This window comes from Triplophysa rosa, linkage group LG21, assembly GCF_024868665.1.
Source record: "Triplophysa rosa linkage group LG21, Trosa_1v2, whole genome shotgun sequence".
Classification (NCBI taxonomy): domain Eukaryota; kingdom Metazoa; phylum Chordata; class Actinopteri; order Cypriniformes; family Nemacheilidae; genus Triplophysa; species Triplophysa rosa.
The window spans coordinates 17,710,352-17,724,481 of NC_079910.1; the positions used below are offsets into that span (position 1 = coordinate 17,710,352).

Here is a 14,130-nt window from a genome sequence, read left to right on the forward strand (position 1 = left end):
GTATGGAAAACTGCAGGTATTATGTCCATGTAACTCATCCCTCACATTTGTGCTTTGGACTTAGGATGGGCTCTCGGGCCCTTTAGCAACCACCTACAGCAGCAATGCCCTAATGACCACCCAGAAGACCCTAGCCACTGTATAAGAAAGCCTTGGCAACCAATCACAGAACTCTCGCATCATGCTGGCCAGTTTGGCACTGGCCAGCCACACACATTTTTATGTTATAATGTAATTGGCTGTTTTCATCCTTGTTTAAAAGGGCAGTTCACTCAAAAATTTAAATTCGGTCATCATTTATTCATCGTCATGTCATTCAAAACCTGCATTTGCCTGCTTTTTTTGTGAAACACAAAAGAAATTGTTTTGAGAAATGTCTCAGTGGTTTTGTGTTCATACAATGGAAGCCAATAGTGGACAGTGTTGTTTGGTTATCAACGTTCTTCAACATATCTTGTATTGTGTTCTGCAGAAGAAAGAAAGTCATACAGGTTTGAGTAAATTATCAAGAATTTTCATATTTAAGGGAGAACTGTCCCTTCAAGCAATGGTTTACATAAAAAATACATGACAGCAACAAACTCCTGCAACCGAATTGCTGGCAGATTTTGCTTGTTTTCTGTCTGTATGGCAAAAGGTGCTAAAATATTAACATGTTTGTGTGTCAGGGGAATCAGAAGCACTGCCCTGCAGATCACCAATAAACCCAGATCTGCACCCTCAAGCCTAGAAGCATATGCCTCTGTGTTTGTTCTCGACTGTCTTGATGATCAACAGATAGCTTTGCAACTCCTTTCTCTAGTGCTTTAGAGCAATGACTATAATGTTGGCGTAAACAATAGAAAGAATAAATAGCAGTGATTGTGGTTGGGTCAATGAACAGAACAATGGTTGGATGAGTCCTTAAACAATGGACAGCTGGCCTGCTGTTTATTTTAGTGGATGAGCGAGCGAGAGAGGGAGGGCAGGAGATGGAGAGGGAGGAGGAGCGGGAGGGAGGGGGAAGGCAAAGAGAGCGAGAGAAAGGAGGAGACGGCGCGAGAGCGCTGCAGAGCAGAATTGACACCGTCCGGTTGAACAAGAAGACCGCACCTTTAGTGATCACAGGATTACTGCTTCGCTTCCTGGAACATCCAGACCATCAATCGTTCAAAGTGTTTCAAGTTTCCCCGGCGTTCTGTGAAGCAGGGTGGAGGGTCGGCTGACACCCCTCTGACCTTGCATTACTAAAACAGCAAGTACCGGTGGCCGTGATGTCTAGAGAAACTCGACGTCTGCAACGTTCTCTGAAGATAAACTGATGTGCACGAAGTGTGCTTGCGTTCACTGTTTGGAGTTCTACCGGATCGTTCTGGGAGACTTTTTTGCCGGACAACTAACTCTACTACTCTGTGATTGAGCGTCACTGATTAAGTGGAATGACTCGGGCAGAGACAAGTCCCCGGGAGTGATGGGTTCACGTTTGCTTTGCTTTAAATTGTGCTTTTATTAGAAAGCCTGGTGCTGTAATAAGCTTAGCTGATGTGTTTAAATTCAATTTAAGAAGGACATGGTTGGTGTCGAATTAAGTTGATATATCAAGAGTTTTAGTAAAGCTTACTTATATTCTCTTTGCCTGCCAAATAGCAGTTCAGTAGTTTGGCTTTTTCCCCGAAGTAATGTTTTTATCAAACAGCTGTGTACGCTTGATCCCAAAAGCCATTGCGTGATTTTGTACAATGCAAGTCTTGCAATCCTTCCCGGCTTTTAAGTTCTCAAAGAGATTGGATTGGAAGTTAATTTGCATGATGTTGAGATGAAGGGCACAGTACGCACATTACTGTTAGGAGTTTAAAGGCTCATGAGAGAGCACCACAGCAATTTACTTGCTCTTGGGAGATCAGTAGATTTGTTGCACATTGTAGTGAGTACTTGTACTTAATTACAAGTACATTTAGAGTACATTTAGTGTGTGGATGCATTTCTGTCATTGGTAGAGTTGCACTGACAACAAAGGCCTGGTTGAGGTAGATATCAGCTCAGGTTAATTTTGCACCTACCTCAATGTGGACTTCAACTTTCATCCAAGTGTTTCACAATGGCCTTTTGAAATGGCCGTTGGTCAAGTAGAATTAAAGCATACGAAGATGGATCTACACGCTCACGCCTTCTGGAACTAACCTCTTCTAGGTTATAAGGAATGGGATTATTTCTTTACAGGTATTTTCACTTGAAGTCTCCTTGTGGATTATTGTGATGAGGTTTCTGTGGACAAGCGTCTTAATCACTAGATGCAACTTTCACTTTGCATTGCAGAACTTTTGAATTAGTTTTCTGGATTCAAATGGGAAACATTGACATTTACCAATTTTTCTCAGCAATCAGCACTGTTCTTTACAGCAACATCTAAAAAGCAACATCAAACTTATCATAAACTTCTAGATGTCAGTTGATTCACTCAGGAAGTCATGCTTTGCCTAAAACTGTGAGTAATACCACCACTGTGCCCGTCATCTTCATCCCAACAAGGAACATAAAGTTTCGTTCATTGGTAGCAAGCGTGGTTGCCCCCCTGTTGTGGGAGCGGCCACACCTCTCGGCCGGGACACTGTCGCCTCTGCCCTCCTGGTGTTTGTGCTCTCGGCACTGTTGGCCGAGGATGATGTGGCAGTGCCACGTCTCTTCTTCCGAGTGCCGATGCTACCGTCTCAACGGTTTCTCCCTGCTCAAGCGCCTTCCTCTGTCTACAGGTGGAGCTGGGCGGCTAGTCGATCAGCCTGTTGGTGATTGGCTGGAGCATATAGGCCTTCCGCAGTATGAGAGCAAGCTGCTACTCAACGGCTTTGATGACCTGCGGTTCATGGTGAGTTCCCAGATTTTTATCCTTGCTACTAATCCAAACTTTGTCATTGTTATTGCTAATATACTTTTAAAACGTTTGTATGTTAATGACTGGCTAACATCTTTGGATACAAAAAGAGAATCTGTAATTGATTATAAATGTTCAACCATAGTTTTTGTTGTGTCATAATATTTGTACTTTTGACATACTTTTGCTCAAAACTGCTGAAGCAACACATCATCCCACGCACTGAGAAAAAGCAAGCTTCTGTAACATCAGCCAACATTTCTCTCCTAACTGTGTGAAAATCAAAAAATTGACCGTACTGCTTGACCATACAAGATTAACACTATTTTAACCAATATATGGATTTTGGTGGTTGGGTTTGGCTACTCAACCACAAATGTCGCCCTTAAAAAGAGTCTTCTATTTTTGGTTGTTTTGTATGTTGTTGCAAATTGATACGTAGAAACAGCTCCCGCAAACTCAGACCACCATGACTCAGTGTTAGATTGTCTTACCTGTAGCCAGATTGAGAAGTCCACAGGGTTTATCAAAGAACTGAGATGCTGTGTTGTTTTTAGCATGTGAGGTAATGAGGATTGATGGTGTTGTGGTCCAAGGCCTCAGCTGGCCGAAGGAGGCGACGTGTGTGCTGTAAATTACAGATAGAGACCATCTCATTGCAGGAGTAATGAAGGTTTTATAGCCACGCTGGTCACTGATGGCTGTGCGTGTTGATGTGTAGGCATGAGCTGTCTTGACGCATTGGGCTGGCACTCATCACGATACGTGTTTTTATTTCAATTGACAAATGGAAGACAAGGGCACCATCATTTACATCATCGTCATGATTACTGATGTTCAGATATGTAATAAATAAAATAATAAAAATATTAAATGTTCAAAATAATAAATTAAAATGACTTATATTATTGTACATTTTGCGCTTAAGATTAGTTTTGAACTATCCCACATTCACATTTATTTAGCAGTGTTATTTTTCTGTGAAAAAACAATGTGTGGGTGTTATAACAACATCCTAAATAAGTTATCTGTCTACAATTTCCATTACTATATATGTCTTAAAAGCAAAGTAATTGATTTTCATACCTAAACCCCCAATATTCATTTGTTTCAGTTAGCTTAGATACTATGAAGATATACTTCAAATTAGTCATGTGACAAGATACGCTTACACAATACTGTATTATTTGAATCTGCAAGTTAGAGGTGAACTTCGCAATTGACAATATGCGCAGATTGTTCTTAAAGGAACAATATGGCATTTTTAGGAGGATCTATTGACAGAAATACAATATAATATACAAAACTATTTCTTCAGAGGTGTAAAGACCTTACGTAATGAACCATTATGTTTGTAATACCTTAGAATAAGCTGTTTATATCGACATACAGAGCGGCCCTATATACATTGAATTCGCCGCCATGTTGTACAGCAGCCCTGAACGGACAAACAACTCTACAACGCACGTTTCCTCTTCCTCTCCACTGCGGTATCGTGGTGAAATGGATCGCGGGATGACCCGTACGGATCGTGCTCTCCGGTGCGGAACGCATGTGACCCTCGGATTAACTGTAAGTTTATTCATCATTGAGTAAAAGAGTAAAACGCGCTCTCGCTTGCTCTCCAGATTCAGCTCCAGCGCGCTCTCGCTCTCTCTCTCAAGTATCTGGACGAGTACAATATTAAAGCGGTTCCAGATAAACAATGACGCTCAAAACTGCTCTGTCACACAGCTAACATTACACAACAACATATCTTGGTATGTTAGTATGTTACTCACATACTGATCCGAATCAAAGCATCCTCCTCGGGGGTGATTTTTAGACGATCTTTCTCTCCAACGTCTCTGCTGGAAAGTATCTCCATAGATATCTGTGAGTATCTCTGCTAAAAGCCTCAGTACCGCGGGTCATAACGCGTCTCTGCTGTAAAGTCTTTATAATATTAACACAGGTCCTAGCTCCTGCCTGACTTTAATCCTTCTTTTTATACTTAAAATCCACAAATCTTTTATTTTATGTAATACATAAGTCATAGCTCTTTCTACAGTCCTTCTAATGCCCGCAAAATCTCTTCCCTGCGTCAACATGAGAACCACATCTTTTTGTACTGTGGTGGCCACCGTCGTGTTTGGACTGAGCGATTCATGGCAAATCTATAATACAACGCAAGTGGACGCTGTTAATCAAGAACTGCGCCTTTAAAGGGATAGTTCACTCAAAAATGAAAATTCTGTCATTATTTACTCACCTTTGAGTTGTTCCAAACTTGTTTGAATGTCTTTGTACTGATGAACACAGAGAAAGATATTTGAAAGAATCCTTGTAATCAAACAGATCTTGCCCCCCCCCCCCCATTGACTCCCATACTAGGAAATATTACTTTTATTTTATTTTGTGTTCTGTTGAACGTTTTGAAGAATGTAGGACAGCAAACAGTTCTGGGGCACTTTTGACTACCATTGTATTTTTCCCTACTATAGGAGTCAATGGGGGGCAAAATCTGTCTGGTTGTAAGCATTCTTCCAAATATCTTTCTCTGTGTTTATCAGAACAAAGAAATTTAAATAGATTGGGAACAATTTGAAGGTGAGTAAATGATGACAGAATTTTCATTTTTGGGTGAAGTCTCCCTTTAAGAACTTCTGCAATAATATAAGCCAGCTGGAAAACTTCAGATGAACCATCACTCATTGGTGTGGGGGTATCTTCAATTTTCGGAGGTAGCTTTAACAGCACAAATAGCTTAATACTTAGTTTATAATCTAGTCAGATAAATATATACCAGTTACATTTAAGCGGCATAAGAGGAGAACAGTTGAACACTGCTGCGTCTCTGTGTTTTTCTTCAGCAAATTCAATTCAGCAATCACTTTTTACAATTTTTGAGGGCAAAACGACATCAGTTAACCGGAAATACCTGAGCTGGCTTATCGAAAACCAGGAAGTAACCATGCATATAGTCAATTACACTTGTACAGATACTGGAGACCAGTCTCTTTGCTGACTGCTGATTGCATGAATGCATTTGAGGACCTGTGCTGATTTATGTACTGTATGGATTAATAAATCTTTGCTTGCCCATACAGCTGTACTCTCTTACGTAAAAACCTGATTGTGATAGTGGAGTGTAGTAAGAAATGGGTTGAGCTTAAATTTGCCAGGTGCCTGTATGCTGGTCTGTTTCTGTCATACACATTGAGCTTATAAAGGAAAAACCTCAATTTCGTATCAACGTATGTATTTTGTAAGAATATAACAATTCATTTTTATTTCATTTCGTGTCGCTTTTCTTTTTGGACAAAAATATACTTTATGCAAAACTGAACTTTTTTGTTAAGGGGCAGTATTTGCATTTTGGTATAGGCCCCTTTTTTGTTAGTAAACATTGTGATGCGTTTTTGTGGGCGGAGCTTAGGTGGAAGCAGAAAGATTCCCCTGGCCGCTTTACTAACGCTAGCAAGCATGGTTTGAAAGCTTGTTTTTTTGACTGGAGAAAATATGATTTACTTTGAATGTGTAAGGTCAGTAACTGCCTGGGACTGTTGTTGAATATGTGAACTTTAACGGAAGGAACCAGATTGGCCGACCTGTACACACTCACTCAATAGATGGAGGAACTGTCAGGATTACCTTCCATACCAGTTAAGTGGTCTGACATCCACACATACCCCAGTGGCCTGTATCACAAAGCGAGGTTAACAAACACTGAGTTGCAGAGTAAGTTTTGAGTTGACAAAACCAGACAAACCCAACCTGGTTTAGATCAGGTTCAGCTGTAGCACAACGCTTGGTATAAACTTTCTCTGTCATCTCCGCTTTGATCCAGAATTTGTGAGGTGTGTGCACCTGAAAGTGTGACACGTGCGGCAAACAGCCAATCACATGGAACATGGAAAGCATCATCAGTTTGATTTACTTCTCATCAAGTGCAATTCATTCTGTTGAAGATTAAGAGATCATTGTGAAAAAATGTCATGAATTGAAAGACTTTTACATGGCAGGAATAAACATGGCTGCAGTGAAAGTTTGAGAAGGCAGCTACTGACTATATCAATGCAGAATCAACTGAATTTAAATGATTTATATAGGTTTACAATAAGATCAAAAGATAATATGTCTGCTTCATTACTTTAAAATGCTTTATATATTGAAGTTTGTTTTCATACGAATATAGTTATATTAATTTAAATGCTGTGTTTAATTTTAATTCATTAATATTAATTATCAACTCATATAATTATTTTATGAATGTGTTTTGAATTATAATCAATAAATGTAAATATACAATACAAATAAACACTTAGCCGCAAAAGATTTTCCCTCTAACATCTTATCACTTTAATTTTTTTTATTTGGAGCGAGAGATACGAGGGGGTGGCTTCACTGCGTCAGATATATGTCACTTTCTCACAGCTGATTGATCCAGTTTTGGTTTGCGATCTCTAACCCAGAATAAGACCTGCTCCAGAGCAGGTTAGCCATGTAGCCTAAATTACCATGGCGACGAAACTTGCTCAAAACCAATCCACCTTCTTGAGCCCGAAAACTCGGAGTGTGCTCAACTAATCGCCAATTTACCTGGGTAAAAACTGGCTTCGTGATACAGGCCACAGATAAAGAAACCAAGCGTGTATAGTAAAGAGAAACTGAGGGAGTATACATGTTTAGATGCTTATATGAAGTGTTTTGTTCCAAAATTAGATAACTCAAAAATCAAATTTTTTATTATGTTACCATGTTTTTATTGTGTTTTATTGTGTTAGTTAGCTTTATTTTTTGAGTTATTATGGCGTAAATCAAAGCAAACCAATTGCAGTTTGATTGATATTAATTGGAATGCACAATAAAAAAACATGATTTTTGAGTTATCTCATTTTGGAACCAAACTCTTCATGTGTACTCACAGTGGCAAACGGTAGCAAATGCAACTATTTAACACACCTGACACATAACATGAACCTTCTCACTGTTTTCTCTCCCCAATTCTACTAATGTACTTATGAAAACTGTAGAAACAGCAACGGAAAACAGTTTCCTTAATGTTTAGTCTCCGGTCGTTGGCTAACTGCTAACAAAGTTAGCTTATATATGCGCTAATATGTGAAAAATAACTTAACTTGTTCACTGTGTTGTGATTAGGTGTGTAAATGTGTAATGCAACAAATATTTTTATTTCAATGTACTTCAGCCTCTCTAACTTTTTTCTTTTTGAACTTATAACAATTTTAAAACATGTTGAACGTAGCCCAAAGTGTCTTCTTTTTAATGACTCCTAATGAGCCGCCTCCAGTTTTCCCCTTGTTTTGCCTCCAGCTAATGCTGTGACGTAATCGTGACGTCGGCCCAAAAGGGGTCTATAGTCCAATAATTTTTTTGCTAAAATTTGAGACATGACAGAAGTTAAATGGGTTATGAACGCCGTTGATGTTTAGTGTAAAATCTGTATTTCCATAAGCCGTTCTTTTGAATTTGCCCAGTGATCTGAAGTGGGGAAGTGTTACTCTACTCTACATCACATTCTCATTTTGTAGTGATGGTCAATCTAAGTGGAAAGATAAAAAATTTTGCAGTTCACATCTCGTCTTCAACCAGTTTTGTTTCATGCATATTAAAGAGCTCCTGACCGTTATAGTTCCAATAATAAACATTGTGTGTTTACCAAAACACAGTGGTTTTCAGTAATTCTGAATATATTTGCTTTGAGAAGGGGCAATTTTTATTCAGCAACCTGACAGTTTCTTTCCAGAAAGGCATTCCTGCCCCACATCTCCTTTCATTTCATCTCCCCATTCTGTCTTTATCAATCCCTTCCACTTTGTCTCTTGCATTACTTTTTAATTTGTCCAAAAGACGACGATCCCCTTTGAGCACAGATGAGATGTTTTGGGGTATTGCAGTAAGAAGCCCTTTCAAATTTTTGTGTCGCTATTTTTACTCGTACTGAAATATAATGGAAGGTTTCATCTGAGTTTTAGACTGTATTTCATGTAATTATGCATTATGGGAAATTTGCAAAGTTGCTTCAATTTATATTGCCAGCAAAGCGTATTGTGAATATTCAGTTATTCACAATACAGACGTTTATGAGAACAAAAGTCCAGACACACACTCAAGTCAACATGCTGTACTCTATACAACACACCCCTAATCACATTCATGTCAACATGAAGTCAGTTCTTAACATTATGAAAGTAACATGACTAGGGAAGACAGTTTTATGTTGACTTCAATATGACTACCACCACATTTATTCAGTATTGGCCAAATCTGGCACGCCATAATAAATAAATAAATACAACACGCTGTACTGAACCTGTTCTTCAGAGAATCATCAGTGTGTAGCGATTGCTGATTGACTAGCGATTAGCGATTGATTCTCCATTGCTCAAGCAGCTGTGCTAAGCGTTGCACGTTTCCCTATTTATAGTAATAGAACTACAGCATCTTGTTAATATTGATTATCTTTGGTTTGGCCCGGCACACAGCATCATTTTGAATAAATGTTCTGTGACAAAATATATGTCGTAAAGCTGAATGCATTATTTTATTTTGATTCCGGATTAAAATAACTGTAAACACACCCTAAGAGTTCCTTTTTCAGTAAACTGCATCATTTTGCAGAAGTAAATCAAAGTTCCATTAGTTGCATTAGTGAGATTTCCACTGAGTTTTCCACTGTTCCAAACCACCGATAGCCAGTTTTGGCTTAAGATAATTCTTTGATGGGTCTTACATTGCTTGTGGAATGGAGTTGTTATTTTGTGAAATGTGTTTATTAGTGGCTGAATTGATCCTGTACTGTCTTGAGGAATCTCTCCTCAACTGGAATCAATGTTTTATTCCCAAATGAAATTGGCTAACTCTAGGAAGTGTTCTTTACTTGCGAAGTTTGGCTCTGCCCCAGTGTCTCCTGAGCTCGTAGTCATTTAAGCTTTTGACAGTAGTGTTTGCTAAAGAAATACATCCGTATTACTACTGCTCAGACTTAAAGGAATAATTCATTTTCAAAAAATTTGTATCATTTACTCACCTTAGTGTTATTCCAAACCTGTATGACTTTCTTTCTTCGGCAGAACACAAGAGAAGATATACAAAAAAATTGGATAAGCCAACAACTTCCATTGTATGAACAAAACCACTGAGACCTTTCTCAAAAGATTCTCTCTTGTGTTCCACAAAAGAAAGAATCACACACGTTTTGATCGACATGAGGGTGAATGAAAGCTGTTTATGGTTAGGAATGTGAACGCACATGAAACACCCAAGCGTTCATTATGCCATTATGTTTCAAACAGAGATGGCTATATAGAGGCAAAAGTTTCAGCTACTGTATCAGGTGTTTATTTCTTTCATTATGTCACATAATCCTGTCTGTTAAAGTATAAACCGTGTGTGTGTGATTTCCGACCGCACTGAAAGGCTTTAATGAGAAAAGATGAGATGGTTATAGAGGTAAAATGGAGGCTAGAGAGAGAGATCGATCCAGCACATCCTCTCTGCATTCAGCCGGCAGGCGTTTCTTCACTCTAAATGATTTGGGCAGTATAACTTAAGCCTATTCCCCATCTGCCCAACCCGCTCTCGCTTTATCATACGAATGAATGGATCGGACTGAAAGTGCTTTAGATTCCTCATGCTTTGTGTGTGTGTGTGTGTGTGAGTGAGTGATGAAGGCCTGAATGAAAAAGCAGCGACGTGTCTTAGATTTTTATTTGTCGATATATCCATCAGAGCATTACCTCTCGTGTTCGGTTGACGGCATATCTGCAGCTTCGTGGGCTATCTTTTGTTTTGATCATCCATGCCACCATTTTCTTACTACTTGCTGAAATTCTGTGATTTGTCATAGTATGTGTTTTCACACTGAAAAAATACAACCAATCAATATGTTTAGGGTGTGTTTGGGATCGATTAAATCGAACTCTGGTGCAATTGCTCTGTTGTTGCACTTCATATGAAAAAGCGCCAACAAGCAGACCTAGATCCCTAAAAAGTGAGAAAAGAACCCACTGTGATTCAAAGACATCTAAACGAACCAAAATCATGAGATAATATAACAAAATATGACCCTAAATAAATGAGATTTGGCAAGATTTTGCAATATTTTGACTCCTTAAAACATTTTCTGTGTGCTTCGTAATTTCTCGGCTGACGGTGTGAACGCTAAGTAAACCAAGACTAAATATATAAATATTATTTTTTTGTTTAGACCAAGAGAACCAAACTACAGTTCTATTGTGGTACAAACTACTCTTGGTTACAAGGGTCATGACTTTATTTTTTTATTTTGAGGTGTAGATTTAACATAACTAAAGTTTAAGGCGAAAAACAAAATGACAAAATTAAGTTAATGACTAAATTCTTTTAGTTAAAGTTTTCCCTTTTAAAGGGATCCCTGTCTACGAAGACTTGTATGCCTTAATAGATTAACACTGCCATTGGCTGTAAAATAATGTGAGATTAAAAAAAAGTAAAATGTCATAGTTTTTATAAACAAGAAAAAAATGCGGTCACACTTTATTTTAAGGTCCAGTTATACGGCCGAGTTTTGCCGGAGAACGATTTCAAAAATGCTTTTGTTATTGGTGAGGAGGACGTTTTAAGATATGAAATTTACAGGATGTATTAATGATACCAAGACCTCTTCTAGGTCAAAAGATCAAGGAAATTTAGATATATAATGTCGTGACCCCTTTAAACCATGTGCCACGTGCGATGACAAATCACATATTTGTCATTTGAGAGCAAGCGGTGACGTCACCAGCTGCCAATAGACTTGCATATGCAGATAGTTCAATGTTTTTTTTGTGAGCTAGTTATGCGTTTATACGTTACAGCCACCCAAACAATCACAAAAATGTAAATGAGAGAAATGTGAGTGATTTTGTTTTGTGTTTAGTTTAGGTATTCCTTTTCGTTTGTTTGTTTTCTTTGTTTGAAATGAAATTGACTCTTGATGGGCACATAATGACAGCTGGTGCTCCAGAGGTGCGAATGTTTTCTTTCAGAATACACATTGTGGATCGAGTAATGGCTAGACACAAACACAGCTGTACTGATGGGAAAATCGTGTGTGTGTGCGTGTGTGACATCACTACGGGATCTGCACTTTCTCCACTGTCAGTTGCATCGATCGCTCAGTTGCTTCTTCGGTTACATTTATTGTGTTTAGTGTTATATGACATCGATCAAAGAATTGTGTAACACACACACACGCAGACGGTGCTGAGATGCCTCTTTACAACCGTATGCCCATAAAATAGAAACCATGTGTGTGTGCCGTTGAAAGCAGAGAACGTTTAGAGAATGAAATTGATTCGGGGTTTTCTCCATTGTGCTTGTACACTGAGCCACATAAAGACACATGGACCCGGTGTTGTGTATTTATCAGGGCTGTCTTGGTACAATTTAGTATAATTGATTATTAAGCAGAACTCATAAAAAAGCCTTCAGGCGTGACCGCTGACCTCTAAACTGCTACAGACACCAAAACACGCTCAGTGAGAACCAAGGGATACAAATGCATTGGAAAACAGATTCAACTTTAGACTGAAATGCTGAAATCAAATAATATATTGACTTCCACGTTATATTCAATAATGTAGTGTCTTGGCATTTCTTCATATGGTGGAAAAGTACTTATGTAGACTGCTTGTGTGTGTTTGTGTAGGGGAGTGATGTCATGGAAGAACAGGATCTGAAGGAAATTGGCATCACGGATCCTGTACACCGGAGAAAGATCCTGAATTCTGCTCGCTCTTTACCAAAGGTTGGTGATCTCATCACAGGCAAAGATTGTACATCTACACTACTGTTTGAAAGTAGTTCTTTTGATCTGAGGGTTGCTTAATGCTTTATAGACAAAAAATATGATTGTGCCAGCATGTTCATTTCTTAATTACAAACGAAAACAGCGTTTCATTTCATTAAATGTTTTGAATAAATTAAATGAATAGCAATAAATAGTTTTTTTGGGTGACTTGGACCAAATAATGAGGAAAAAAGTAAGACCACCTCAGAGCAAAATTTGTACAAGTCGAAGGTCGACTGCCCTAAAGATGCTAAAATGTAAACTCATTTCCAAATTTACATTTGTGTTATTATATATTGTCAATAATGCATGCTAACATTCTGAAATAGAGTAAATGAAGCTGCAGTACACTTTTCAACAGTAGTGTTTTATTCTGTTTTGCTTTTTATAATCATTTATAAACTTTTATTCAGGGTTTGTCAGCTGAACATTAGCATGCTGTCTGATTCGCTTTGTTTTTATGTTTTATTCAGGTGAGAGCATTGGGTTGTGATGGAAGCACATCTCTCGCCGCCTGGTTGGATGTTCTGGGTCTTCAGGAATATCTGCACAACTTCCTGTCCAGAGGCTATCGCACACTTGAGTGTGTGAAGAACCTTTGGGAATTAGAGATTGTTAATGTAAGACCAACATTTCTTTAACACGTGCAGTATTTTTCAACAGTGTTACATTTTTTTGCAGAGAGGGTATGAAACTGTAGTTTCCAAACCGGTATGTAGCTTGAAATGAAGAGAAACAATTGTGTACGTGTTTGGTTTGAGGAAAGGATTGAATTTCTTGAAGTACTGAATTATTAATGCCAAAGTTATTGGACAGAATACTTGCGCTGCTGTCTAATGAATCATTTCCCTTGTTTTTCGGCGTTTCTGTTCATGTAGGTGCTGAAGATCACGCTGTTGGGTCACAGGAAACGGATTATTGCATCATTAGCCGAACGGCCCTATGAGGAACCTCCGGTCAAACCGCCCCGCCTCTCTCAGATCAGAGTTAGTAGAGTTTACTAAATAGAGTTTTGATTAGAACACTCGATGGTGGTGTCTTTTTATTCATCTTGGGATCTCTGACGCTGGGCACCTGGGCATTCCTCGCCGTACGACACACATTGTGATGGACATACAGTATATAAAATACACATGACATGTACATATCTGCCCCTTATATCTGCATGCTTGAAGAGACAACACTACAGTTTCTTGAATGGACTGTGTTTCCAATCCCCGATAGGTTTTCTTCATTTATGAATTCTGGTTTCTGATCGCTTCATGTGGCACCTTGTTGTTATTTTTCAGTGTCAGGACCTCGTGTCACAGAGTTCATCTCCTCTGAGTCACTCGGACTCCTACACATGCTCAATGGATCCTCTGCTGCCCACAATAGATTCTGGGAGGAGGAAAGGACCCGAATCTGACTGCGACCTGACCTCCCGACAAAGGCCCAATGACAGATCACAACCACAGGTGAGTTCACA

General features: G+C 38.8%; 1 protein-coding gene across 5 annotated transcripts in view; it reads left to right on the forward strand.

Annotated features, from left to right (window-relative positions):
- Positions 1-14,130, forward strand: part of LOC130571920 (ankyrin repeat and SAM domain-containing protein 1A-like) — a 92,974-nt gene that overhangs the window by 71,239 nt on the left and 7,605 nt on the right. For all 5 annotated transcript variants that reach the window (XM_057363237.1, XM_057363239.1, XM_057363238.1 and 2 more), the window contains 5 exons: positions 2,730-2,842; positions 12,522-12,620; positions 13,136-13,282; positions 13,541-13,648; positions 13,952-14,119. In XM_057363237.1, the coding sequence (XP_057219220.1) occupies positions 2,730-2,842; positions 12,522-12,620; positions 13,136-13,282; positions 13,541-13,648; positions 13,952-14,119 (635 nt within the window). The remainder of the gene's footprint in view (positions 1-2,729; positions 2,843-12,521; positions 12,621-13,135; positions 13,283-13,540; positions 13,649-13,951; positions 14,120-14,130) is intronic.